General features: G+C 41.8%; 1 protein-coding gene across 3 annotated transcripts; it reads right to left on the bottom strand.

Annotated features, from left to right (window-relative positions):
* Positions 1-847: 847 nt before the first annotated feature.
* LOC127006593 (uncharacterized) lies at positions 848-24,359 on the bottom strand. 3 transcript variants are annotated; one of them, XM_050876670.1, is made up of 10 exons: positions 23,993-24,359; positions 18,661-18,885; positions 12,337-12,466; positions 11,712-11,865; positions 9,927-11,220; positions 8,234-8,394; positions 7,428-7,529; positions 6,984-7,100; positions 4,359-4,690; positions 848-2,083 (listed from the first exon to the last, which is right to left on the bottom strand). In XM_050876670.1, exons 1-10 carry the CDS (start codon positions 24,072-24,074, stop codon positions 1,975-1,977), a joined length of 2,706 nt encoding a protein of 901 aa, XP_050732627.1. In that variant the 5' UTR covers positions 24,075-24,359; the 3' UTR covers positions 848-1,974. The 3 variants fall into 3 exon arrangements, with proteins under 3 accessions (XP_050732627.1, XP_050732626.1, XP_050732628.1); XM_050876669.1 differs by having other exon boundaries at positions 24,089-24,359; XM_050876671.1 differs by lacking the exon at positions 12,337-12,466 and having other exon boundaries at positions 849-2,083.
* Positions 24,360-26,039: the final 1,680 nt, after the last annotated feature.

Raw genomic sequence — 26,039 nt, 5'->3', positions numbered from 1 at the left:
TACTCCCAGTAGTTTCGTCGCTAGAGCTCAAAAAGTAAACCCTTTTGAGAGCGATTTTGACGAACTCCAGACACTTTACCGTTTTTGTCTAGAGTGGCATTGCTATTGCCTCTAGAAAGCTGTAATTTGGCATGTAGCCCTTCTTGGCAATGCAGTTTGACCAGCTCGAAGGATTTTTTGATAGCTTGATTTCAAGTTTGTCGTCCAGCCGTCACAAAATAGCTTGTTTTTCGGCCCTTTTGCCGCGATTTGGACACGTCCTAGTTTTTTGCTTATAACTTTTTATTTATTTATTTAGTGCTTTCCATTTTTTCTGATTATTAATCTGTATTAATAGAGCTTTCATTTGCCATCAATCACGCCTTCCTAGCTTCAGTAGTTTTTACTCGAGCTTGACCAGAAGTCGCGACGAAAATTCGCCGAATCTGACTCGTTTCACGCGCCGCGACGAAAAACCTTCCTGACGCCACAAAAATTAATATATCTGCATAAAAATTCATATATGAACACTTCAATATGTTGACTATCTTGTATTAAAATCATTTTAAGATATCTATATAAAAAGTTACTATTTTTATATAATCATTTCACTATATAAATCAACCTATATTAAGCGCCTTATTATACATGTTATTTTTTTTTATTTAGTATTCAATCCTACTTCTTCCCATTTATGAATAATACATTTAATTTGCTTTCTTTTGATACCATATATATATATATATATATATATATATATATATATATATATATATATATATATATAATTATATAAAAATAGTAACTTTATAGCCCCAGAAATAAGGGAGTTATGGCGATTCGCACCAAAACGGTTGATTTTCCAAAATTCGCGGCTTTATGACAAAGGCGACGCAAAATCAAAAGAGTCCGCCGTCCATTACTTGAGATGTCACTGGTTATGGCGATACTTAAGTCAGAGACACAATATCTTTATAAGTATGGTCCCTAATGTTTTTCCTTTTCTTGACCCATACCTCTTGCAAAAAACATCAATAATAAACGGTTGTAACAATAACTTTGAATATCGTTACGACAATAATTGCTCTGGTAACGCCTCACGTGACTCAAACGATATGTATTCTCAGACGCTGTCGGCTCTCGCAGCAAGTATTTTCAAAGGCCACAAAGGAGATTATTCGGATTCTCAAGATTGTTTTTCACATTCAAGATGCAGAAGCCTTGCCATACTATCACTATATTTAGCCTTATAAAACTACCCCTGGAAGTACCCACAACCTCTGCGAAAGCTCAATATCAAATGTGTGTGTGTGAGCCCGGAAAGATTTAAGAATATGGACCGTACTTGGTGACTTCCATTATCTATACAATGATGAATACACAGATTTTTTTTTATAGGACATTTAATTGGTATTCATATCAACATTATTTCAGCTTCAGGGTAGATTTTTAGAAGTTACGTCGATACACAGTGAATTTTAAGACATTTAAAAGAAAGGTACGTAGGCCTATATATTTACAAGGAACTTACTTACTCTGTAAATATTCATCTGTATGAAAAAAGAACTGATAATATAAATGTATGTGTTCTTTCCGACACCCTCAGCCCCGTTGTTGGTCCTCCTCCACTTGAAAAGAATTGGGCATCTCTCATTGCAACCAGCCGTCTGGGTGGTTGCGCGGCATGCACCGCCTTCCTCCCTTGAGGTATATCCCCAACAAAATACCGAAAAAAAAATTTATGTATAAATGAACAGAGCTAACGTTGGAAACATGAAGCAGTTTCGAATCTCTCTCTCTCTCTCTCTCTCTCTCTCTCTCTCTCTCTCTCTCAGATAACACTGACTGATATCATATAAAACATACAAATAAATAAATAACATACATGCACAGACCCAAACAAACGACACGCGATCGACGCACGGTGATGAAAAATAAGCAAAAACAAATAACTACGCAAATATCAACGTAAATAACCAAGATATAACGGGCCAGTCAGTCGTAGATGAAGACGATGATGCCCCAGAAGATAGCGTTGAAGATGATGATGATGGCGGGGTAGACGACGGTCCTGGCCATGAACATGACCCACCTGGCCGTCCACCTGGGCGAAGAATGCGACGATGAAGGTGACGAAGGTGACGATGAAAGTGATGATGGTGATGACGATGACGAAGAAGGTGACGATGAAAGTGATGATGGTGATGACGATGACGAAGAAGGTGACGATGAAAGTGATGATGGTGATGACGATGACGATGAAGGTGACGATGAAAGTGATGATGGTGATGAAGATGACGATGAAGGTGACGATGAAAGTGATGATGGTGATGAAGATGACGATGAAGGTGACGATGAAAGTGATGATGGTGATGAAGATGACGATGAAGGTGACGATGAAAGTGATGATGGTGATGAAGATGACGATGAAGGTGACGATGAAAGTGATGATGGTAATGAAGATGACGATGAAGGTGACGATGAAAGTGATGATGGTGATGAAGATGACGATGAAGGTGACGATGACGAAGGTAACGATGAAGGTGGTGGTGATAATGAAGAAAGTGAATTTGAAGAAAGTGATGAAGCCGAAAAAACTAAAAAAAATATAGTGAGACGACAAATTTGTTAGTGATGAAAAAAAAAGAAGAAAGCAAACAACGACGAAAGGATGAAGCGGAGGAGATGATGAAGAGATAAACGAGATAATGAAGATCCGGATGAGTAGGAGGGTGGGATGAAGAGCAGGAAAATAGAATAATGAAGAGATGAAAGGAAACAAAACGATGATGAAGAGGAGGCAACGAGGTGAAGGAATGAGAAGACGACGAAAAGATGAAAATGAAGGGGATGGAGGGAAGGAAATGATGAAAAACGATGATGAAAACAGTGAAAAGAAGGATAAAGAAGGGAGGAAAGGAGAAAACAACGATGAAAATTAAGATGTACGGAAGTAATTAAGAAAATGCAATGATGTTAAGGTAAATTGATTGAATGACCGGGATACTCAACCATACCTCCGCAACAACAAGGGTGATATGGCGACGATATTAAGCTTTATGAAGGATGATTGCAGGAATAACTTGTAAAAATGAAAGCAAAGAGTGTCTATGAAAATTAAATCAAGGAAAAAGATCAAATTAAAAAGGCATTATTGAGAGTAGCTTTATATAACGAACCCATAGGAGATGGAGATGCCGTGCTCCTGTAGATAACAGATAACATTATTCTCGATGAAAAGGTGAAAAGTAGAGTAATTAAGGGAAGCGAAGGCAAAAACAGAGTGTAAAAAAAGGGTGATTGAAAAAAAGAAAAAAAAGAAAACGAAGATGAACAGGCGAAAAGGAGAATAATAAAGAGAAAAAGGGTGATGAAAAAAAAGGAAAAGAAGAAAACGAAGATGAACAGGCGAAAAGGAGAATAATAAAGAGAAAAAGGGTGATGAAAAAAAAGGAAAAGAAGAAAACGAAGATGAACAGGCGAAAAGGAGAATAATAAAGAGAAAAAGGGTGATGAAAAAAAAGAAAAAAAAGAAAACGAAGATGAACAGGAAAAGGAGAATAATAGAGAAAAAAGGTGATGGAAAAAAAAGAAAAAAAAGAAAACGAAGATGAACAGGAAAAGGAGAATAATAGAGAAAAAAGGTGATGGAAAAAAAAGAAAAAAAAGAAAACGAAGATGAACAGGCGAAAAGGAGAATAATAAAGAGAAAAAGGGTGATGAAAAAAAGAAAAAGAAGAAAACGAAGATGAACAGGCGAAAAGGAGAATAATAAAGGGAAAAAAACGGAAAAATACGACGATAAAAATGTGAAAAAAAGAATAATGAGGAAATAAGGAAAACGAGAAAACGATAAGGAACAGGTGTAAAGGAGGATGATAAAGAGAAAAAAAAAGGGAGAAAACTATGATAAAAAGGTGAAACAAGGACGATGAGGAAAGAAGGAAGAGAAGAAAATTGTGATGAATAGTTGAAAAGTAGAATGATGAAGGAAAGGAAAGGCGGAAACGATCATCAGGTAAAAAGTATGACGGGGAAAAGAGAGAAAGGGTGAAGACGATAATGAATAGATAAAACGTCGAATGATAAATGAAGAAAAGGAAGAAAACGATGAACAATAAGTAAAAAAAAAAGATAGAGGAAAAAAGAGGAAAGAAGAAGCTCAGAACACGATGGTGAATAGGTGAAAAAGAGAACAATAAAGGGAAGAAAAAGGAGAAAAACGGTGATGAAGGAATGAAGAAAAAGAAGAAGAAAAAAAGAGGAAAAAAGGAGCTAAGAACACGATGGTGAATAGGTGAAAAAGCGAACAATAAAGGGAAGAAAAAGGAGAAAAACGGTGATGAAGGAATAAAGAGAAAGAACACGTCACAACATACCTTGCCTGACATGACCTTGGCGGCGAGGGCGAAGGTGACGGGACGGAAGACATCAAGCGGGGCCGAACCTTGATGACCGAAGTTGTAAAGTGCGCGGAATGCCGAGACCGAGGCTGCGGAGACGAAGACGAAGACGAGGACTTATCAGCGTTCCCTTCCGGCAGGTGCTCGACGGTGACGTGGAGGAAGATGATGCTGAGGATGAGGAAGATGCAGAAGAAGAACCAGGTGTCCAGCATCTTGATATAGGCCGTGTCCGGAAGATCGTTGGACACCTGGCTGAAGAGCGTGTACATCACCAGCATCGTCGTGAGGGACATGATGGAGCGAACCTGAAGTGAAAACCTGAAGAAGTGGAAACCTGAAGAAGTGGAAGCCTGAAAGTGTGGAAACCTGAAGAAGTGGAAACCTGAGGAAATGGAGATCTGAAGAAGTGGAAACCTGAAGAAGTGGAAGCCTGAAAGTGTGGAAACCTGAAGAAGTGGAAACCTGAGGAAATGGAGATCTGAAGATGTGGAAACCCGTTGAAGTGGAAACCTGAAGAAGTGGAAACCTGAAGAAATGGAAACCAGAAGAAGTGGAAACCTGAAGAAGTGGAAACCTGAAGAAGTGGAAACCTGAAGAAGTGGAAACCTGAAGAAGTGGAAACCTGAAGAAGTGGAAGCCTGAAAGTGTGGAAACCTGAAGAAGTGGAAACCTGAGGAAATGGAGATCTGAAGAAGTGGAAACCTGAAGAAGTGGAAGCCTGAAAGTGTGGAAACCTGAAGAAGTGGAAACCTGAGGAAATGGAGATCTGAAGAAGTGGAAACCCGAAGAAGTGGAAACCTGAAGAAGTGGAAACCTGAAGAAGTGGAAACCAGAAGAAGTGGAAACCTGAAGAAGTGGAAACCTGAAGAAGTGGAAACCTGAAGAAGTGGAAACCTGAAGAAGTGGAAACCTGAAGAAGTGGAAACCTGAAGAAGTGGAAACCTGAAGAAGTGGAAACCTGAAGAAATGGAAACCTGAAGAAGTGGAAACCTGAAGAAGTGGAAACCTGAAGAAATGGAAACCTGAAGAAATGGAAACCAGAAGAAGTGGAAACCTGAAGAAGTGGAAACCTGAAGAAGTGGAAACCAGAAGAAGTGGAAACCCGAAGAAGTGGAAACCTGAAGAAGTGGAAACCTGAAGAAGTGGAAACCTGAAGAAGTGGAAACCTGAAGAAGTGGAAACCTGAAGAAGTGGAAACCTGAAGAAATGGAAACCAGAAGAAGTGGAAACCTGAAGAAGTGGAAACCTGAAGAAGTGGAAACCAGAAGAAGTGGAAACCCGAAGAAGTGGAACCCTGAAGAAGTGGAAACCTGAAGAAATGGAAACCAGAAGAAGTGGAAACCTGAAGAAGTGGAAACCTGAAGAAGTGGAAACTTAAAGAAGTGGAAACCTGAAGAAGTGGAAACCTGAAGAAGTGGAAACTTAAAGAAGTGGAAACCTGAAGAAGTGGAAACTTAAAGAAGTGGAAACCTGAAGAAGTGGAAACTTAAAGAAGTGGAAACCTGAAGAAGTGGAAACTTAAAGAAGTGGAAACCTGAAGAAGTGGAAACTTAAAGAAGTGGAAACCTGAAGATGTGGAAACCTGAAGAAGTGGAAACTTAAAGAAGTGGAAACCTGAAGAAGTGGAAACCTGAAGAAGTGGAAACTTAAAGAAGTGGAAACCTGAAGAAGTGGAAACTTAAAGAAGTGGAAACCTGAAGAAGTGGAAACTTAAAGAAGTGGAAACCTGAAGAAGTGGAAACTTAAAGAAGTGGAAACCTGAAGAAGTGGAAACTTAAAGAAGTGGAAACCTGAAGATGTCTACGAGTCTCATCAGCTATCAAGAGCGATGATGTATAGATTTTTCCTTTGCCTGTTAACATATTAATGCTACTAAAAAAAATCAACAAAACTTTCTGCTGTATAGGAACTGAAATGTTTATCATTTGAGAATTACTTGTTAAGGAGGGCACGTGGCTCCACCCCAAGGATTCACTGTTATTATGGATATTCCAAAACTATTTCAAAGTAATTACAAGTGACTTTATAATGACTCCGACCTCAAAATCGTTTAAAAAATCGAACACATCCTCACGTAGACGACTTTTTAAAAAAATCGGGGGATTGTTCTATTTTACAGTAAAGAAAGCAGCTCAAGGGCGAAACCAGAGAAAACAAAAAAGTCCCGCTAAGCACTGCGGCTGTAAAAGAAAACGAGCTACCAGAGGAGGGGTCAGTTTCGTGTGGAGAGGAGTCTTGATACTCCTTCTTGAAAGAGTTCAAGTCGTAAGCACGAAGAAAATAGAGACAAAGGAAGGCTGTTCCAGAGTTTACCAGTGAAAGGGGTGAAGGAATGAAGGTGGTTATATTACGCTTGCTTAAGGGATTTGGATAGAACAGGGATAATCTAGAGAGATAACGTTGTTTGCAGCGGAACTGCGGAAGGAGAAACATGCAGTTAGCAAGTTCAGAATATTTGTCAGCATAAAGATATCGATAGAAGATAGAGAGGCAACATTGCGGAGGAATTAGAGAGGCAGAACAGTGTCAGTAAAAGAGCTGGAGAAATGCTTTCTATTCTGTGGCTTTGGCAGGCTCTCTCCTCGGTCTGCTCCTCACCTGGAAGGCCGGCAGCTGGATGTAGAGGGTGGTGTAGCCGACCAGGATGAGCAGGAAGGTGGGCACGAAGATGGTGAGCACGAGGAGGCTGTACCGACGCTCCAGCTGAAACTCCACCTGAACAATCATGAGAAAAATAAATATCGTAAAAAACGCGCAACTTAAAACACTTAAAAACCTCATCATAAAAACATTCCATTTATCTTAAAAAAAAACTTACTAATAATTTTAAAACATCTAAAAAAGCTTCTGAAAAAAAACTAAAAAATATCTTGAAATATTCATCTTAAATCACTTTCCTATTTTTTGGAGTTAGCGGGAACAGCAGAATTCCCTGCTTCCAATCACCACTCCTCACCTGGTCTCTCTCACCTGTTCTCTCACTCTCTTACTCTAGCCTGCTACCCCTCTCCTCCCCCACTTGCCCCCCTCCCCCCTCCTCACCTTGATGACCGAGTAATGAGTGTCGTTGAGCAGCGTCGCTTCCTCGTGCAGAATGATGAATTTGTGCAGGTTCCTCATGCCCCGATAAATCGCTGTGGCGTTCTGCAAGGGGACGGACACACACACACACACACACACACACACACACACACACACACACACACACACACACACACACACACACACACACACACACATTATTCTTTTCCATATGACTTTTCATTTATATATATATATATATATATATATATATATATATATATATATATATATATATATATATATATATATATATATATATATATTTCATTCGTGGATATATGTATATGCGTCAACTTGTTATTCAATCAATCAAAGGGGACATAGGTCGGGAGCGTGTCGTCTCGTGTCATTGAGTGTTTTTTTTTTTTTTTTTTTTTACTGTGTATTAACAAATATAAACCCTTGGCAACAAGAATAGGAGAGGAGGAGGAGGAGGAGGAGGAGGAGGAGGAGGAGGAGGAGGAGGAGAAAGAAGAAAAAGAGAAGGAAAACGAGGAGAGGGAAGGAAAGGAGAACATCAACGACAACAAAAACACCACGAACAACAACACCAACAAAAAAAGCACACGAACAAGAACAAGAAAAAAAGGATAAAAGGCACAAGAAAGAAAAAAAGAGGAGTAAGTAGAAAAGAAAATGAGAAAATAACAAGGGGAGGAGAAGAACAAAAACAAGAACAAAAAGAAAACGGAGATAAACAAAAAACGAAAAAAATAGAGGAGGAAAAAGAAGAAAAAGGTGAAAACAAGGTGAAAAGAACGTACCTGGAAGACCACCACGTCCCTATCAGCCGAGGCGAGGCGGAGGAGGATGCTGCAGTTCTGGGTGTCGAACGGGTAGTTGAAGAGGAGGAAGTTGCAGGAGAAGCTGGCCGAGTACTGCTGCCGCTTGACCAGCTGGACGTTGAGGGGCGAGTGGACGGTGTCTGAGGAGGAGGGGAGCCATTGGAAGCAGTGGAAACCTGAAGCAGAGGAGACATGAAGTGGGAGCCTGAAGAAGTAGAAACCTGAAGAAGTGGAAACCTGAAGAAGTGGAAACCTGAAGAAGTAGAAACCTGAAGAAGTGGAAACCTGAAGAAGTGGAAACCTGAAGAAGTAGAAACCTGAAGAAGTGGAAGAAGTGAAAACCTGAAAAACTAGAAACCTGAAGAAGTGGAAACCTGAAGAAGTAGAAACCTGAAGAAGTGGAAGAAGTGAAAACCTGAAGAACTGGAAACCTGAAGAAGTAGAAACCTGAAGAAGTGGAAGAAGTGAAAACCTGAAGAACTGGAAACCTGAAGAAGTAGAAACCTGAAGAAGTGGAAGAAGTGAAAACCTGAAGAACTGGAAACCTGAAGAAGTAGAAACCTGAAGAAGTGGAAGAAGTGAAAACCTGAAAAACTAGAAACCTGAAGAAGTGGAAGAAGTGAAAACCTGAAGAACTGGAAACCTGAAGAAGTAGAAACCTGAAGAACTGGAAGCCTGAAGAAGTAGAAACCTGAAGAAGTGGAAGAAGTGAAAATCTGAAGAACTAGAAACCTGAAGAACCAGAAACCTGAAGAAGTGGAAACCTGAAGAAGTGGAAACCTGAAGAAGTAGAAACCTGAAGTGGAAGCCTAAAGAAGTAGAAACATGAAGTGGAAGCCTGAAGAAGTGGAAACATGAAGTGGAAGCCTGAAGAAGTGGAAGCCTGAAGAAGTTGAAACCTGAAGAAGTGGAAGCCTGAAGAAGTGGAAACCTGAAGTAGAAACCTGAAGTGAAAGCCTGAATGATGGCAAGATAACGCCTCTATAAACACTTTCCTGCGCCACAATGAGCTGGGACCGATCATCAGGCCTTACCAAGAGAGCCTACCAGCGCCAAAGGCAGAACGTAAAAAAAAAATTTTTTTTAAAAGTCCATATGCTCTTTTTCTCCTTTTAGCGCTTCTCTTGTCACTCCTATCACCTCTCTCCTCTATTCCTCTTTCTTTTACCATCTTTTTCCCCTCTTCTGCCGCCCCAAATGTTTCCTCGTTGCCTTATTCTATCTATTCCTATCGTTCACTCATTTGTACGTCATTCATCTCCTTTCTCTGACCACCCATTCTCGTTCTCCTTTTCACCCATTGTACCATCTCCTCGCGTTCCCTCTTTACCTCTCTTCCACTGTGGTGCAGTGGTTAGCGTGCCTAGTTATGAAATCCGCGGAGCCGGACATGCGGAGCACAGTTCATCCAGCTGTTCATCCTCCCTTTCGGACTGGCCGATAAATGGGTACCTGGGGAAACCTAGAGAAGGAAAATTGTGGTACCGCGGATGACACACTAGCCCTGTTTATCAGTGTAATTGTTTTTTACTCACTATAAACTCAAGGACCAGTGCAACGAAGATGAGCACCGCGGCTGCGCACAGGTACCATTGACTTACCTCCCATTCGTTCCCCCAACTGGCCCACTCCATTCTGCGGCCCCTCTCATTCCCTCTTCACTTTGACTCACCCATTCTGACGTCGTTGAAGAGCGGCGGGTCGGCGGGTCTGTTCTCCCTCACCACCACGGACAGCTTCAGGTCCTGCTGGCGGCCGTCGTAGATGTTGAGGAACTCTACTTCGGGCGTCCACACCTCCAGCACCTGGCTCTTCGATAGTCTGTTCTTCCCCTCCTCGCTCCTCACGTTGCGGAAGTTCAGGTTGCGGTCTCGCCACGCCAGAGTCACCTCGATCTCAATGTTGAAGGCCAAGTTGATGTCATCAATTTTCGAAAACCTCACCAGATCGACGAGGGGTTCGACAGGAAGGGGCTGGCCGAAGGTGCCACTCGGAGGAGGTCGATAGTTGAAGTATTTATCTCCGAACTCGATGATGCTGCAGTTGTCTTCGTCGCTTCCATCCGCACAATCGTCCTGAAGGTTGCAGCGGACAGAGCGAGCGACACAAGACCCGTCGGAGCACATAAAGTGGTAGTTGGTGCAGGACGACAGCCCAAGACTGACGAAGGAGCCAATGGGGTGGTGGCAAAATTTACTGAGAACCTCCCAACGGCGGCGGCCCAGCGGGTACTCGTTCTCAATCGGGGTGAAGGAGGCGAGAATAGCGTCTTCGCCCGTGTCCCGCAGCAGCCACGAGCCGTTGGAGAAGTAGATCATGAATTTGTATAAGCCGCGAAAGTAGGGTTGTTCGTTGATGTAGCCAGTTAGGTAGAGGCGCAGCGTGTCCTCCCGCGGCTCGCAGAGGCCACGGAGGAGCAGGTAGTTATGGGGAGTCCTGAGGCACGCGAAGCAGTACCGCTCGGAGCACAGCGTGTCGAACCACTTTCCATCAGACTTCCTCATCACGACGCAGTTCCCCTTTCGGCCCCCGTTAGGCTCTCCGGGCGCCCAGTTCTGGAAAACGAGAGGGCGGCCGCTGCTCCCAACCACCCAGCGGTCCTCCGTGGCATCGTCAGAGGCGTCGAGGAACAAGAGCCTGTAACTCCGGGCGCCGCACGTGTCCAGGAACATTCTGCTCTGACTAAAGAGTTTCTTGTTTGACTCCTCGTCCTCGGGGATAAAGAGAGAGGCGTTGGTGAGACCGCAGAAAGTCCGCGCCTCCTCAAGCGTCGACACGCGGGGGACGATCACAAAGTCCGGGACGCGCGTGCAGAAGGTGCTGATGTGAGCCGCCTCCACCGTGACGTTGGCTGCCTCCACCGAGTCATCCGTGTCGAAGGACAAGATGTTGCCTCGCGGGTTGTCTTGACACCGTGCCACCCTGCTGACGGTGGCGGGGCTGACGGCGTGGTCCCAGATGTTAACCTGACACGGGGGGGGGGGGCGTTATTACACCTGCTGCTGCTACAAGCCAATAACTACTACTACTACTACTACTACTACTACTATTACTATTATTACTACTACTACTATATTGCTATTATTGTTACTGTGCAAATGTCTTTTTCTTTTTTCTTTTTCAAGTCAAATAACCTAAATCCATAAAGAAGCGTGTTGTGAAAGTCCTACATGTCGACCCTAACAACCCCGTCCACAACCACCATTACAAAATAAATCCTTAAGCGGCCACCGCAACCTCCACAGCACAACAAACCACCCGCTCATCAGCCCTTAGGTAATGTCAACTACGGTGAACTACCTAAATGTTCTTTACTCAGTATCGAGACAATCTGGGCATAAGTTTGGAGATTATTTGGCATCTGAGTCTGTTATCTTAGTAGGAGTAGAATGTTGCACGAGTATCATTTTTCTCGCTTTTGTTCAGTCGATGGTCTATCTTGCCTGTCTTTTCTTACCTGGGCCATGTGAGCACTCAAGGACTGGGAGGCGTCGAGGCCGCCGTCGTACACGTCCTGGTCTTGCCCCACGTACAACGAGCCATTGAGGGGAACCTCCGCGCGCCGCCCCTCCATCCTGCCCTCCGCCGCCACCTCCCCGTCGATGTAAACTCTGAAGGGAAAGAAGGAGTTGTTGTACTTCAAAAACAGTAATGATGTTAGGGAAGTGATGATTATGTTTATATGTTATTACGGTAATGGACAAAACCCAAAACAAAACAAAAAGAGCTTTTGTAACACCGATCAGTTTATAAACGGAGACAGAAAAATGCCAGAACACAGCAGCGCCATCAAACTCCCCTCTTGGTGATTAACATTTGAAGAGAGTGTGCTGCTGATTAATATGATGAAGTTAACGAAGTGGAAATTATGATGAGGTGATTCTGATGTGGTGATTATGAGGTGAAGATAATGAGCTGGTGATTTTGTTTTGGTGAGTGGTATTTTGTGTTGGCAATGAGCACAACAACAACAACAACAAAAAAAAAAAAACGATTCAACACCACGACAAACAACTCTACGAACAACAACAACAACAACAACAACAACAACAACAACAACACCCAGACTCGGGGGCGCCTGCCTGAAGGAGGGGTGGGCGAAGACGAAGCAGTGGTGGTGCCAGCGGCCCAGCGTGTCGTCCACCTGGAGCCTCAGCCGCGCCGACTCCTTCACGTCGTTGTAGTAGAAGTCAAGGGTGTCGAAGATCTGGACTGAGGGCAAGGAGGAAGAGGAGGAGGGCGGGGAATGAGAACAGGAGTCAAACAAAGAATGAGAACAGGAGTCAAGCAAAGAATGAGAACAGGAGTCAAACAAAGAATGAGAACAGGAGTCAAGCAAAGAATGAGAACAGGAGTCAAGCAAAGAATGAGAACAGGAGTCAAGCAAAGAATGAGAACAGGAGTCAAACAAAGAATGAGAACAGGAGTCAAACAAAGAATGAGAACAGGAGTCAAACAAAGAATGAGAACAGGAGTCAAACAAAGAATGAGAACAGGAGTCAAGCAAAGAATGAGAACAGGAGTCAAGCAAAGAATGAGAACAGGAGTCAAGCAAAGAATGAGAACAGGAGTCAAGCAAAGAATGAGAACAGGAGTCAAACAAAGAATGAGAACAGGAGTCAAACAAAGAATGAGAACAGGAGTCAAACAAAGAATGAGAACAGGAGTCAAGCAAAGAATGAGAACAGGAGTCAAACAAAGAATGAGAACAGGAGTCAAGCAAAGAATGAGAACAGGAGTCAAGCAAAGAATGAGAACAGGAGTCAAGCAAAGAATGAGAACAGGAGTCAAGCAAAGAATGAAAACAGGAGTGAGAAAGAACAGGCAGGCGGAGAGAGAGGAACAGGAACGAGAAGGAAGAACCAGACGGAGAAAAGGTTACAGGAACGAGATGAAAGAGCCAGGCAAAGAAAGAGAACAGAGACGGGAAAGAAGAGGCAGGCGATAACAGGAACAGGGACGAGAAGGAAGAGTCAAAAGGAAACGAAAAGGAAGAGTCAGAAGGAGAACGAAAAGGAAGAGTCAGAAGGAGAACGAAAAGGAAGAGTCAAAAGGAGAACGAAAAGGACGAGTCAGAAGGAGAACGAAAAGGACGAGTCAGAAGGAGAACGAGAACAGGAACAGGAAGGAAGAGTCAGGCGGAGAACGGGAAAGAAGAGGCTGAAGGAGAACAAGAAAAAGAGCGAGAAGGTGGAAAACAAGAGCATGAACGAGAAGCAAGCGAGAACAGGAACAGGAACGAGAAGGAAGAGGCAGGTCAGAACGAGAAGAGGAACAAGAAGGAAGAGGCAGGCAAGAACAAAAACAGGAACGGGAAGGATGATGCAGACAGAGAAAGAGAAGGGAACGAAAAAGTAGAATCAGGCGGAGAACGAGAACAGAAAAGGGTAGGAAGAGTCAGGCAGAGAATAAAAAAAGGATCGGGAAGGAAGAAGGCCTGCAATGAGGAATTTCAAAGTAGGATTTGGATTAACCCCTAGACGGCGGATTTCCTACAAGAAGACCTCACCAAGCTACAGGAGCGGAACAAAAAGTGGCTGCTACAATTCAATGAAGAAAAATATAAAGTCCTGCACCTTGGGAGGGGATATCCAGCACACCAATACCACATGGGAAACACTCCACTATCCATCACTAAGGCAGAGAAAGACCTGGGACCATATGTTACCAGGCTACCAGTGAAGGCCAAATCCGTGCCAATCGCAGAGGACGGGTTAAGGAAGAAACAAAGGTACAAGATATTCTAATGACGATCAAGCATAAGAAGTAGGCTTAAACAGATCACATAATTGGTAGATCTGATAAAAGACTGACTACCAAAGAAAAAGAGCGGCAACCCAGGAATTGAAGAACTCAGGGCGGAGGGATACAGAAGAAGGGAAAACAGAACCTATGCTAAAACAATAACATCTAGAGAGGTGGAGAACGTTGGGGAAGGCTTTTCCTCGGTGTTCTAGTAATGGCTGGTGATTAAAAGAAGAATGATGTTAAGCAATTCCTTGTCACTATTCTAATCAGTTCTCATTATACATTTATCAAGGAAACAATAACAAAGAAGTAATTTGAAACTTTTTGAGCTGATGTATAGATTTGAAGTGTTATGAATAATGAAAAATTGCATCTATCTTTATATTGACTGTGTGTGTGTGTGTGTGTGTGTGTGTGTGTGTGTGTGTGTGTGTGTTAAATACACACACACACACACACACACACACACACACACACACACATATAGATTTACGAGGTGCCCAAGCTGATATATGACAGCACAGAATCTGAAGCGTAACAATGCTATACATATTTCGTAATCGAGTAAAGACGAGTGCAAAAGAAATATATATACGATGCAGATTACAAAACCCACAATAGCGAAACCTGCACATTTTCTATACCAGAGTACTGAATACTGAGATATGAAAATGAAAAATGAAGCAATAACCAAGTGAAACAAATATGAACTATAACAATGTGCCGATAAAACACACCTACAGAACATATTTTAATGAGGTTTACGTGAAAAAAATATATATAATGATTTCCAAAAGACACAGAAAGAGAAGTAAGTTAAAGTTATATGAAGATGGAATTCCTTATTAAAAAAAGAGTTGTGATGTAAAAAAAAAAATTACTAACACACTTTTTAAAGCATACAAAATAAAGAACTCTCACTTTCATTACGTTGCACCTTTCCAAATTGCTTGCCTACCTAACACCTGCGTGGATGAGGGGGCGGACAGGGGGGAGGGAGAGTGTGGGGGGGGTCTGCACAGGTGATCAGGTATATGGATTGTTTAATAATGAAGGAAAATAAATAAAACTAATCACTTGTTTCAAAGGAATAACTCAACGCTGGCCTGGACAAGTGGAGATGACTGATGATGGGGGAGTAAGATGGAGTGAGTGGAGTAAGGTGGAGAGTGAAAGATGGAGAAGGAGACCAAGGAGGAGGTGGACGTAATGGAAAGCTGATAATGATGCAACAAGAAAAATGGAAGAGAGAGAGAGAGAGAGAGAGAGAGAGAGAGAGAGAGAGAGAGAGAGAGAGAGAGAGAGAGAGAGAGAGAGAGAGAGAGAGAGAGAGAGAGAGAGAGAGAGAGAGAGAGAGAGAGAGAGAGAGAGAATAATGGAAAAAGGGAGAAAATAATGTAACAAGGAAAATGGAAAAAGACAAAATAATATGACGAGAAAGATGGAATAAAATGAAAGAAAATATAGTGACAAGAAAATTAAAAATAGAGAGAATAACGGATAAAAAGACAAAAGATGATATAACGAGAAAGATGGTGAAAAAAAATAAAGTAACAAAATGAAAGAGTAAATTATATAACAAGAAGCGTTACAAAAAAAGAGAGAAAACAATGTAACAAGGATGAAAAAAGCTGAAAAAGATAGAAAATAATGAAAAAAACAATGTAAAAAGAAAAATGGAAAAGAGAAAGAAAAAACAATAAAAAAATAATAAAACAATAATAAAACAATAATAATAAAACAATATAAAATAATAATAAAAATAAAAACAATAAAATAAAACAATAAAACAATAGAAAAACAATGTAAGAAGAAAATCTAAGAGAGAAAATAATGTAACAAGAAGGAAGGAAAAAAAGAGAGCGAAAACAAGATAACGAGAAAGACGAAAAAAAAAAATGTAACAAAAAAAAAGATAAATCGACCTTACACTTATCTCGTACTGAAAAGGAAAGAAAAAAAAAAGCAAACACTCCCGATATTAACAACAAAAAAGCTACAACAAATAAAAGAAATAAAGAAAGAATTAAGTAAACGTTGAAATAAGAAAAATCAAAAAATATATAAAAATTTAAAAAATATTAAAAAAATGAAAAAAAATCGAAGGCCCCAACAGGTGAGACATGCAGATGATACACGTCCTTACATTATTAATTAGTGAGGCGACTCGTAACTTAAGCAGGTGTCAGACAAACGCGGACGATACTAGACGCGTGAAATGGACGATACATTATATTCTCGGTAATCTATTTTGAGCTGTGTGTGTGTGTGTGTGTGTGTGTGTGTGTGTGTGTGTGTGTGTGTGTGTGTGTGTGTGTATCCTTGATCCTGCTTCATTGATCTCACCCAACGTACCCACGCACTCAATACCTTCAGAGTTTATCATCTTAAAATTGTTTGCACCAACAGATCAATAAACTCGAAATAACAAATTAAAAAGATATTCACCTTCATCAATAAACTCGACCCAAAATAACCAGACAACAAATACCTCAGGTTCATTAATGACCACACAAAATATTAAGGCTTCTCTTTATTTAAAACCCGGTAGCAGCGGGGATCATTTTTCTTAATGTTCCCTCTAAGCGAGAAAAAATGAGAAAAAATCATCACTCTCACAAATCATTTCATAATATATATCGAAGCATTTGTGATCAGTTTATGTATCATCTATTTTGGGGGGTTTAAATCACCGCACAAATTTGGCCCGTCGCTGCTACACGGTAAAGCCACAAATTTAGCCCGTCGCTGCTACAGAGTTAATGACTGATTGAAGTGCTCGTAATTAAGGTGGTCGTACAGACGTGACCGAACAGAGGAAGCAAAGGTAGAACTAAAAGAAGAAGTTCATTACACCCACAAGACATGAAAAAAAAGTTATGCGCGATATAATGATCGAAGTAAAAATGTATTAAGAGTTATTTGCGGCGGAAGTGGCTCAGTGGCATAGGTTTGGATAGGTTAGGTCAGGTCAGGGATGGAAATTATAAGGGAATGCAATATACCCGCTGTAGAAATTATTTACAAACACACGAAAAAGTCGAAACATGATTTAAAAAACGAAACGAGTAAAAATGTATTACAACAAATCTACGGCGCAAGTGACTTAGAGGTAGAGGTTAGGGTAAATCATCTTATAGTGAACCCAAATTGTCGAGTCTGTTTTGGCGTTGGCTCCCGCGGGTCCATTTCTTTCCTCTGCTTTTCCGCACAGTCCCAACACCTATTTTTTCCTCTCATATGTTACCTATAGCTTACATATGAGAGGAAGAGATAGGTGTTGGGACTGTGTGGCAGAGCAGAGGGGAGGAAAGGACCCGCGAGAGCCTACGCCAGACCGGCCTCGACATATTTGGAAGACTAGTCACGGATGATTATTGTACGTGAATGTAACACGTCCGTAGTAACTTAGCGCACACTCATATCTCTTCACCTGGGGAAGGGAAAGAAACGACGAGCTGCATGAATGAAGAAACGAGGTGAAGGAGGAAAAGAAAGGACGAGGTATGGGATTAATGAAACGAGGCATAGGAGGGTAAAAAAAAAAAAAAAGGACAAGCTCTATGACCAAATATGTGGGAGGGAAGGAGGGCAAGGAGTAATAACACAGTAAGGGGAGGAAAAGGATCAAATTAGCCAATGAGTCAAGAAAAAATACTAGTAAATAAAAGTGGCGACACGAGGGAGAAAATATGCTGGAAAATACTAGAAAATATAACGGGTGAAACGACAGGGAAAATATATGAAATCAGAGTAGTTGGAATGCTATAGTTCATTTTAGTGAGAAAAGGATAAGTGGTGTCGCGACTGGAAAGTAAAGAGTGTGATTAAACGGAAGAGAGGAGAGAAGTGGAGGCGGGCCTACGGAACGACACCAGACAGAGAGAAATGTATGAAAGCAAAGCAATGAGAAAACCGGGACAATTAACCCGTCTGCTGCGATTGGCACGGATTTGGATTTCACTGGTAGCCTGGTAACTATACTCCATGTCTTTCTTTGCCTCTGTGGTGGCTAGTGGTCGTGGAGTGTTTCCCATGTGGTACTGGTGTGCTGGATATCCCCTCCCAAGCTGCAGGACTTTACATTTTCTTCATTTAATTGTAGCAGCCACTTTTTGTTCCATTTCTGTAACTTGGTGAGGTCTGACTGTAGGAAATCCGCGGTCAAGGGGTTAAGATTATGTCCATTACTATGATATCGCAACAATTTATTAAGCAGAACAGACGAGTACGTACAGGAGGCGAGGCAAGTGTAGTCTGAGCCACGGGGAGAAGAACTGGTAGGAAATCCGTAGTCAAGGGTTTAACATAAAGCATGAAAACAAAAATGCGAAAATGGGAAGACAAGACATCAGTAAAAGACAAATATGAATAACACAAAGCCTGGCACAAGCAATAAATCTCAAGCCTTCAGCATACCGGAAAACACGCCACAAGTACAACAATTTATCAGCTATTGAAGAGGCTACTTGCTTCCTACATCACGTTCTTTCTTTCCCTTCCTTTCTTCCTATATCTCTCATTTTCTCCCCCTTCCTATCAACCCGTATCTAAGAGAACAGAGGACGGAAAGGGAACTCACAAGTAAACAAGAAAAAAAAAAACTCAGACAGACAAAACAGTGACGGGAACAGTAAAAGCAACAGGCCACAACTTACAGAAGAGCAGAGCGTTGTCCATGGTGTCGGAGTAGGCGTAGGAGAGGAACATGGAGCCCGCCTCTCGGTACTGGGCGAGGCGGAACCTGTAGCACGCCGTCATCTCCCGCACCACAAGAGGCCTCCCGATGCTCCCCTCGCTGCCGAACTTGTACCGCAGAAAGACGTCACTTCTGCCCGGCCCCATTGCCTCCGTCTGCAGCCCGAACACCCGCGTCTCGTCATCTGGGGAAGGGAAAGAAACGACGAGCTGCATGACTGAAGAAATGAGGTGTAGGAAGGAAAGAAAGGACGAGGTATGTGATTAATGAAACGAGGTGTAGGAGGGTTAAAAAAAAAAAAAGACAAGCTGTATGACCAAATGTGTGAGAGGGAAAGAAAGGAGAAGCTATATGACTAAAGAAACGAGATGTGAAAGGAAAGGGAGACAAATGGCGATGTAAAGAAAGGAAGAAAGAGATATAGAAAGAAAGGGTGAAAAAGAGATGATGAGGTATAGGATGGGGACGCTATATAGGAAGAAGGAAAGAAAATATGAGACGAAATGCAGGGATATAGGAAGGGGGATGAGGACGGGATATATATGAAGGAAAGAAAGGGCGCAATATAGGTAGAAAAATAAAGAGCAAGATATAGCCAGAAAGGAAGGGAAATAATGGGCAAGATATGTTCAAGAAGACAAAATATTGGTAAAAGGAAAGGGAACGAAATGACGAAATGGGGGAAGACGGGATGGAGAAAAGTGGCAAGATGGTGAAGAAACGAAGGAAAATGAAGGGTGAGATATCGATAATAAGAAAAGGAAAGATAGGACAAGGATATATAGCTTCGATAAATAAAGGACGATATATTGGAAGCAAGCAGACTTTTTAAACACAGGAAGAAATTAAAACACATACTGGGGTCGTAAACACTGCCAGAAATAAAGAAGGAAGGAAGGCCAGAGGGCGGGAAAGAAATTAGGTACCAGCAAACGACAAAGAAAAGAAAAAAACGTCTTGCATGGAACAAAGGGAGAAAGTCGTATTAAAGCCAAAAGATTTCTAGAGCATGTCGGTTTATTAGATATAATCTGTCTATCTAAAGCTTTTGAATCAATCCTTAACCGGAATATTCAAAAACACCTTTCCTCTTCTAACCTTCTATCTGATCGCCAGTGTGGGTTCCGCAAGGGGAGTTCTACTGGCGATCTTCCTGCTCTCTTAACTGACTCTTGGTCATCCTCTCTTAGCCGTTTCGGTGAAACTTTCTCAGTTGCACTAGACATATCGAAAGCCTTCGATAGAGTCTTTGCTTTCTAAACTGCCCTCTTTCGGATTCTATCCTTCTCTCTGTTCCTTTATCTCCAGTTTCCTTTCCGGCCGTTCTATCTCTGCTGTGGTAGACGGTCACTGTTCTTCTCATCAACCTATTAACAGTGGTGTTCCATAGGGCTCTGTTCTATCACCCACTCTCTTCCTGTTATTCATCAATGATCTTTCCATAACAAACTGTCCTATCCACTCCTACGCTGATGACTCCACTCTGCATTATTCAACTTCTTTCAGCAGAAGACACTCTCAACAGGAATTACATGACTCCAGGCTGGAGGCTGCAGAACGCTTAACCTCAGACTTTACTATAATTTCCGATTGGGGTAAAAGGAACCTTGTGTCCTTCAATATCTCAAAAACCCAATTTATCCACCTATCAACTCGACACAATCTTCCAAACACCTATCCCCTATTCTTCAACAACACTCAGCTGTCACCATCTTCAACACTAAACATCCTCGGTCTATCCTTAACTCAAAATCTTAACTGGAAACTTCACATCTTGTCTCTCACTAAATCAGCTTCCTCGAGGTTGGGCGTTCTGTATCGTCTCCGCCAGTTCTTCTGCCCCGCACAGTTGCTATCCATATACAGGGGCCTTGTCCGCCCTCGTGTGGAGTATGCATCTCACGTGTGGGGGGGCTTATTTAAAGGAACGGGCATCATTTGAATATCCCGTTTTCTTAGTAAATATCACTTTTCCCTAATTATTTGTTGTTTTTTACGTACGCCTGGCCCTAGTACTGCACACCATTGTCAGTAACCAAGGCTACAATGTCTTCTCTGCATTGGCAGCTTCAATGAAACTGCTAAGTGGTACGAGTCCCTTGCACAGTATCTCTTTGAGAAAATGGAAGAATTCTACACCACCACCATCAAGGAAGGCCACAAAGCCGTAAGACAACATTATGCCAGGCTTGGGCAGAGGGATAATGGCCTTATGGACATCGACGTAAGCTATGACGGCTCCTGGAAGACTCGAGGTATTGGTCTTGTGATTGAGGTGGACACCAGATTATATAGTATCCTCATCAAGAGGAGGGGACCAGTAGCTACGAAAATCAAATGCTTTCATTCAAACTGCTGTAGAATACAATGAATAATGATATGATGATATCTGTTGGCCAAAAGAAACGCCTAGAAAAAGATGAAAGGGTGGCGAATTAAGTAAAAACTTTAAATGCCCATAACTCAAAAAGTCATTTTCCTAACTTCAAAATTCCTGAGACTGGAAAGTTTTCAACCGATTATAGATCTGTTTGCAGTTTTGAGAAGACCATTAAAAGAACTCTATCGTTTTGGCAGATTTTCCATCTAAGTTTTATAGGTTAATCACAAGAAAGGGGAAACTAAAAAAAAAAACGTGGAAAATGAGTACGTTGATTTGAAACTTCTTAAGTATTATGTTTAGTCGAATCCATGGATGATGTGGCAAGACAATGTAAAGGAAGGTCTATGCTACAATCCTATCTAAAATAAATTGAATTCGGATGAAAAACACAGGATCTCATCTCATTTTACCGATGATAGTGATGATACGAAAAAAATGTTTTTAAATTCATTAAAAATAAAATTCTTGAGATATCATCTTGACATTTGCCTTTGAATAATCAGTATCATACTGACATCAACCCATGCACGTGTCATGACGACTAGAGTACTCCTTCACTATGGCCTAGTCAGACCCCTTAAAACTAAGCTCCCATCTTCAGTGGTCCAGTGTAACACGATTGACTCCTTTAAAAACAAGCTCGACCGACACTTCCTTCAACTTAATATTAACTAGAGTTGAAATGCAAAGTTTTGGAGACAACTGATTAATGTAGAATCACTTTGGTTTAAGGACAGACCACCTAGTCTGGACCATGGAGTTTGTGTGGTCTGATTTTCTATGTAAATCTATCTACGTAAATCTCTCTCTCTCTCTCTCTCTCTCTCTCTCTCTCTCTCTCTCTCTCTCTCTCTCTCTCTCTCTCTGGCAGTAGGGGAGACCAAGGCTACTTGTTACAATTTTAGCATTTTTTGTTGCCCCATGAAAACTACACACGATAATTAAAAATAATTCCTACTGCTGGAAGTTCATAGTGTCTGTTATAGTAAACATTAAACAAAAACATAGCAGCTTTTTTTCATTCCTGAGAAATAGCAAAATATATAGTGTTAACTCATTGTATCCAACTTGCCCCATATGAGGGGGCAAGTTGTTACAGACCGTGAGGTAAGTTGTTACAGATATAAAATAAAAAAAGCCTTATTAGAAACACCATTCAGCAATTCAAATTAAGTAATACAGTAAATTATTAACTAAAGAAACATAATTTCCGATTAAGCGATAACGGGAAAATTTATAAAAAGAACAAAACTTGCTCAAGATTAATAATGATCTGTAACATTAATAATGATCCTTCCTCCTTCACGTTGGGCGAGGTGTCACTCATTTTTTATTCAACATTAGAATCACAGAGGCGGCATACATAACAATCATCCCCTTTTGTGCATTCCTCATGGGACTATTCCTTGCATTCCACGCCTTGTAACAACTAGCCCCGGCCGGACTTTTTTTAATTTCCGACGCAATTTAGGTCATGCAATCAAATTCTCGAAAACAATGTCTACACGTATATCAAACATGAAGACAACCATCTAAACTAGTCCAGTAAGCTTTACTGTGTTATGTTTTCTGCAAGGTGTATGAAAAATTTCTTTAGGCGAGAATAATTACTAAAGGAGTGTAAAATCAGTTTTCTTGACCCAATTTGCAGATACTTGTTCGAGGTGTCCTGCAAATTATGCACAATGTAGCCGATGTGACGTATGCGCGCACCGAGAAGCTCGGAGCCATCCATTGTTACACAGTGAAAAAAGTTAGTGTATCAACCTACCCCTGCATGCAGCTAGCCCTGATCTTCCCTAAATATATCACTCCCATTCATTCTACTAGCATGATTCACTTGCCGATAATAACAAATTTAGTGGCTCGAAACCCATAAAAAACAGTTGTACGAATTTTCGGAAATCCCTCAACAGCGCCTCTTAAAATATGAACAAGTGAAGGAACTTGATTGACAGGTTTCGTTATTGCTGCGTCGGTGCATATAACTCGCCACAACGTTAATGCATGAAGGTATGAAGACAACACAAATATCACGCACGAGGCAGCTGAATATACGTTAGTGTGTTCAGCAATGGTTCGAACCTTTCAAGTTGGATCTCTTTTGGAGGCCCCACCCTGCCTCTTTATTCACTTATTTTCTTTTACTATGTATTCACCCCACAAATTATATCCCTGCCCTAAGCAATGTAAAGTAAATAAATACAGTAGTTTATTTATATATATATATATATATATATATATATATATATATATATATATATATATATATATATATATATATATATATATATATATATATATTAACTTTTGCTTGAATTTCCTAAATATTACTATTTATATAACTTTTTCACGGGGGAATTATAAAGCACCATCTCGACATACACTTTTTTTTTTACACATCTTGAGCCCCCCAGTAATCAGAGGCCCTACGCATTGAGCGTAGTGTGCGTATAGGAAGGGCATACGCTGAGTGTGTGTGTGTGTGTGTGTGTGTGTGTGTGTGTGTGTGTGTGTTGAAGTGTATTAGGCTAACAGTCTCTCAAACTACAAAGAGTTCCAGAAAATACCTAGAGATACAACACTTGTTATTATTTGCATGTCCCATGAAGACAAGAAAAAATCATGTCGAATTCGAACACTTGCGACCCTACGCAACAGGTTTCCGACTTTCCGTATTTACCTGCCATTAGCCTTCACAAAACCCTGCACAGGAAACAAAAATGATGAGCAACCAGCCAGGGATATAGACGCTTCCGCCTCTCACATCAGCTATTTCTAAAGGCAGAACAGATTAGTCGGGGTCTGGTGAGTATTTTTCTTGGGTCCATGCTACAGAAGGATGATCAAACTACCAAAAGGGTCATAAATCTACTGGAAATACCAACAGTATCTACGAAAACCTTACCAAATGAGTGTGTGTAAGCCCCGAAATGTTTGAGAATGTGGGTCATGGTCCAACGACACTCGAGATCCCACGGCCCCGTCATCACTCATCACTCACTTTCCAGATCGCGGCCCCGACACACCGCCAGCACCGCCACCAGCAGGAGAGGGGAAGCCCGCGGCGTCCAGCAGAGCGTCACGCCTGCCATCACGCTGCCACGCCCACACCGACGTCCTGCGGCCCGCGGGAGTGAACAATATCAGGGCGTTAGGTGGCGGGTGTGAGGGTGGTGTGAGGGTGGCCGCTGCTGCTCTTCCTTCCCCATGAAACGTTGATCAGCGACTGAACACAATATAAAAATTACCAGTCCACATGCAGCTGCCCCGCCCCGCCCCTTCCTCCTTTCCTGCCCCCCGAAACACGCGTCACTCCTCTGACTTTCTTAGAATGCATGCAGTTTCGTTAAAAATAAAATTAATTGAACGTTACTTTGCACCAGGTACTCACCGCTCATTGGTCACGGGTGAAGGAGATACTTGATGAAAGTCTGGACGCTATAATGCACTGCACATAGTAATAAAGCCGCCTTAAAGGCGGCTTTACACCTTGCAATTCCTAGTCGGCAATACAGGCGCTTGATCTTGATCTTGATCTTGATGTCACAGGTGGCTCGGGATTTCTCCCCAGCCAGGCCTTTATATCGGCAGCTATCTCACTGTCATTCCATGTCATCATCATTCATACATACATACAAGACACAACATCTCCCTTCCAAACCTCACGGATGACATCATGCTTGCTCGCTCTCATCCTGCTCCTGGTTCTCATCCTGCTCCCTCCACATCTCTCTCCCTGCACCTCCACAATTCAACCTCCTCTCCATCCTCCTCTTTCCTTCCCAATCTTCTCATCTTTTCCTACTTCCTCTTCATCTTCTCTCAAATTCCCTCTTTTCATTTTCTCCAAATATCTTCCTGCTCCACCTAGTACCTCCCTTCTTTTCACCTTTCCACTTTATTCCTCTCACTCTTCCCTTCACCTCTAATCTCCTCCTCACACCACATCCTCTCCTTTTTCTCACCTCTCTCCTCTCCTCACACCTCTTTCTCATCAATCTCTCTCACTCACTTCCTTCCGCTTTGTCTTTCACACCAACACCTTCCCTTTTTCTGTCCATCTCATTCTCCTCATCTTCTTTTTCACTCCTTCTTTGCTTCTGTCCCTCACTTTCTTCACTCACTTCTTCTTTCTCTTGCCTCTCTTCAGTTCTCCACCACTCTTTCCTTTCCCTTTCTCTCACGGTTTCTAATACCACACTTTTCCTACACTTCCTCTTTCATTCGTTTCCCACATCGCCTTCATGTTGGACTGCAGCTCCTCTCACATCATTCACTGATTCATTATTCCATCCCACATCATTCTCAATTGCCCCTCCTTCTCCCTTTCCTTTTCCACTACCTCAAATTTTCTTTCCTTTTCTCTTTCTCCTCCTTTCTTCTTCTTTTCCCTCTTTTCATTCTCTTTTTCATTCATTCCTTTCTTCCACACTTTCACATCATTTCTCTTCATTTCTCCACATGCGTCAATCACATTCATAATCATCACATTCCACATATTCCCCATTCATCTACACACTCCCATTACCAATCGCACATTCCTCGCTCCCTCCTCCAGAGTCTTCACTTCTAGTCTCATATCAGCCATCTATTTCATTTCATTCCTCAGCCATTCAGTCCATTTCACATATCGTTCATTTCCATTCACCTGTTTCATCATTTTCTCCTTCACCCTCATCACTCTCTCTCCCTGCTCATCTCTTACTGCTCTTTCTCATGCCTCCTCTTCCTCTCCTCAACAATTCTCTACTTTCTCCTCTTTCCCTGTTATCCCAACCTGCTCTTTCACCTTCTTTCTAGTCTGCCTCATTTTTCTTGCATTCCCTCTTCTTCACGCCAATACCAATACATGCCCACACCTCACTAGCCATCCCTCAGATTCTCATTTTTTTGATTCTTTTTGAAGGCGGTTCCTGTTCCTAGTTCTCTCTTCTTCTTCCCCTTCCCAATCA

This window comes from Eriocheir sinensis, chromosome 33 (assembly GCF_024679095.1).
Source record: "Eriocheir sinensis breed Jianghai 21 chromosome 33, ASM2467909v1, whole genome shotgun sequence".
NCBI classification, from domain to species: Eukaryota; Metazoa; Arthropoda; class Malacostraca; order Decapoda; family Varunidae; genus Eriocheir; species Eriocheir sinensis.
The sequence above is the reverse complement of the archived record's forward strand: the minus strand, read 5'-3'. Positions and strand labels throughout refer to the sequence as shown.

Bases quoted from the DNA above. Each gene is read 5' to 3' on its own strand.
- LOC127006593 (XM_050876669.1), bottom strand. From the start codon at position 24,179: ATGGCAGGCGTGACGCTCTGCTGGACGCCGCGGGCTTCCCCTCTCCTG. The intron at 8,395-9,926 runs GTGAGTCAAAGT...CCTCCTCCTCAG, and splicing joins CTTCAACGACGTCAGAATGG to ACACCGTCCACTCGCCCCTC. The intron at 7,101-7,427 runs GTGAGGAGGGGG...ATGATTGTTCAG, and splicing joins CTCATTACTCGGTCATCAAG to GTGGAGTTTCAGCTGGAGCG.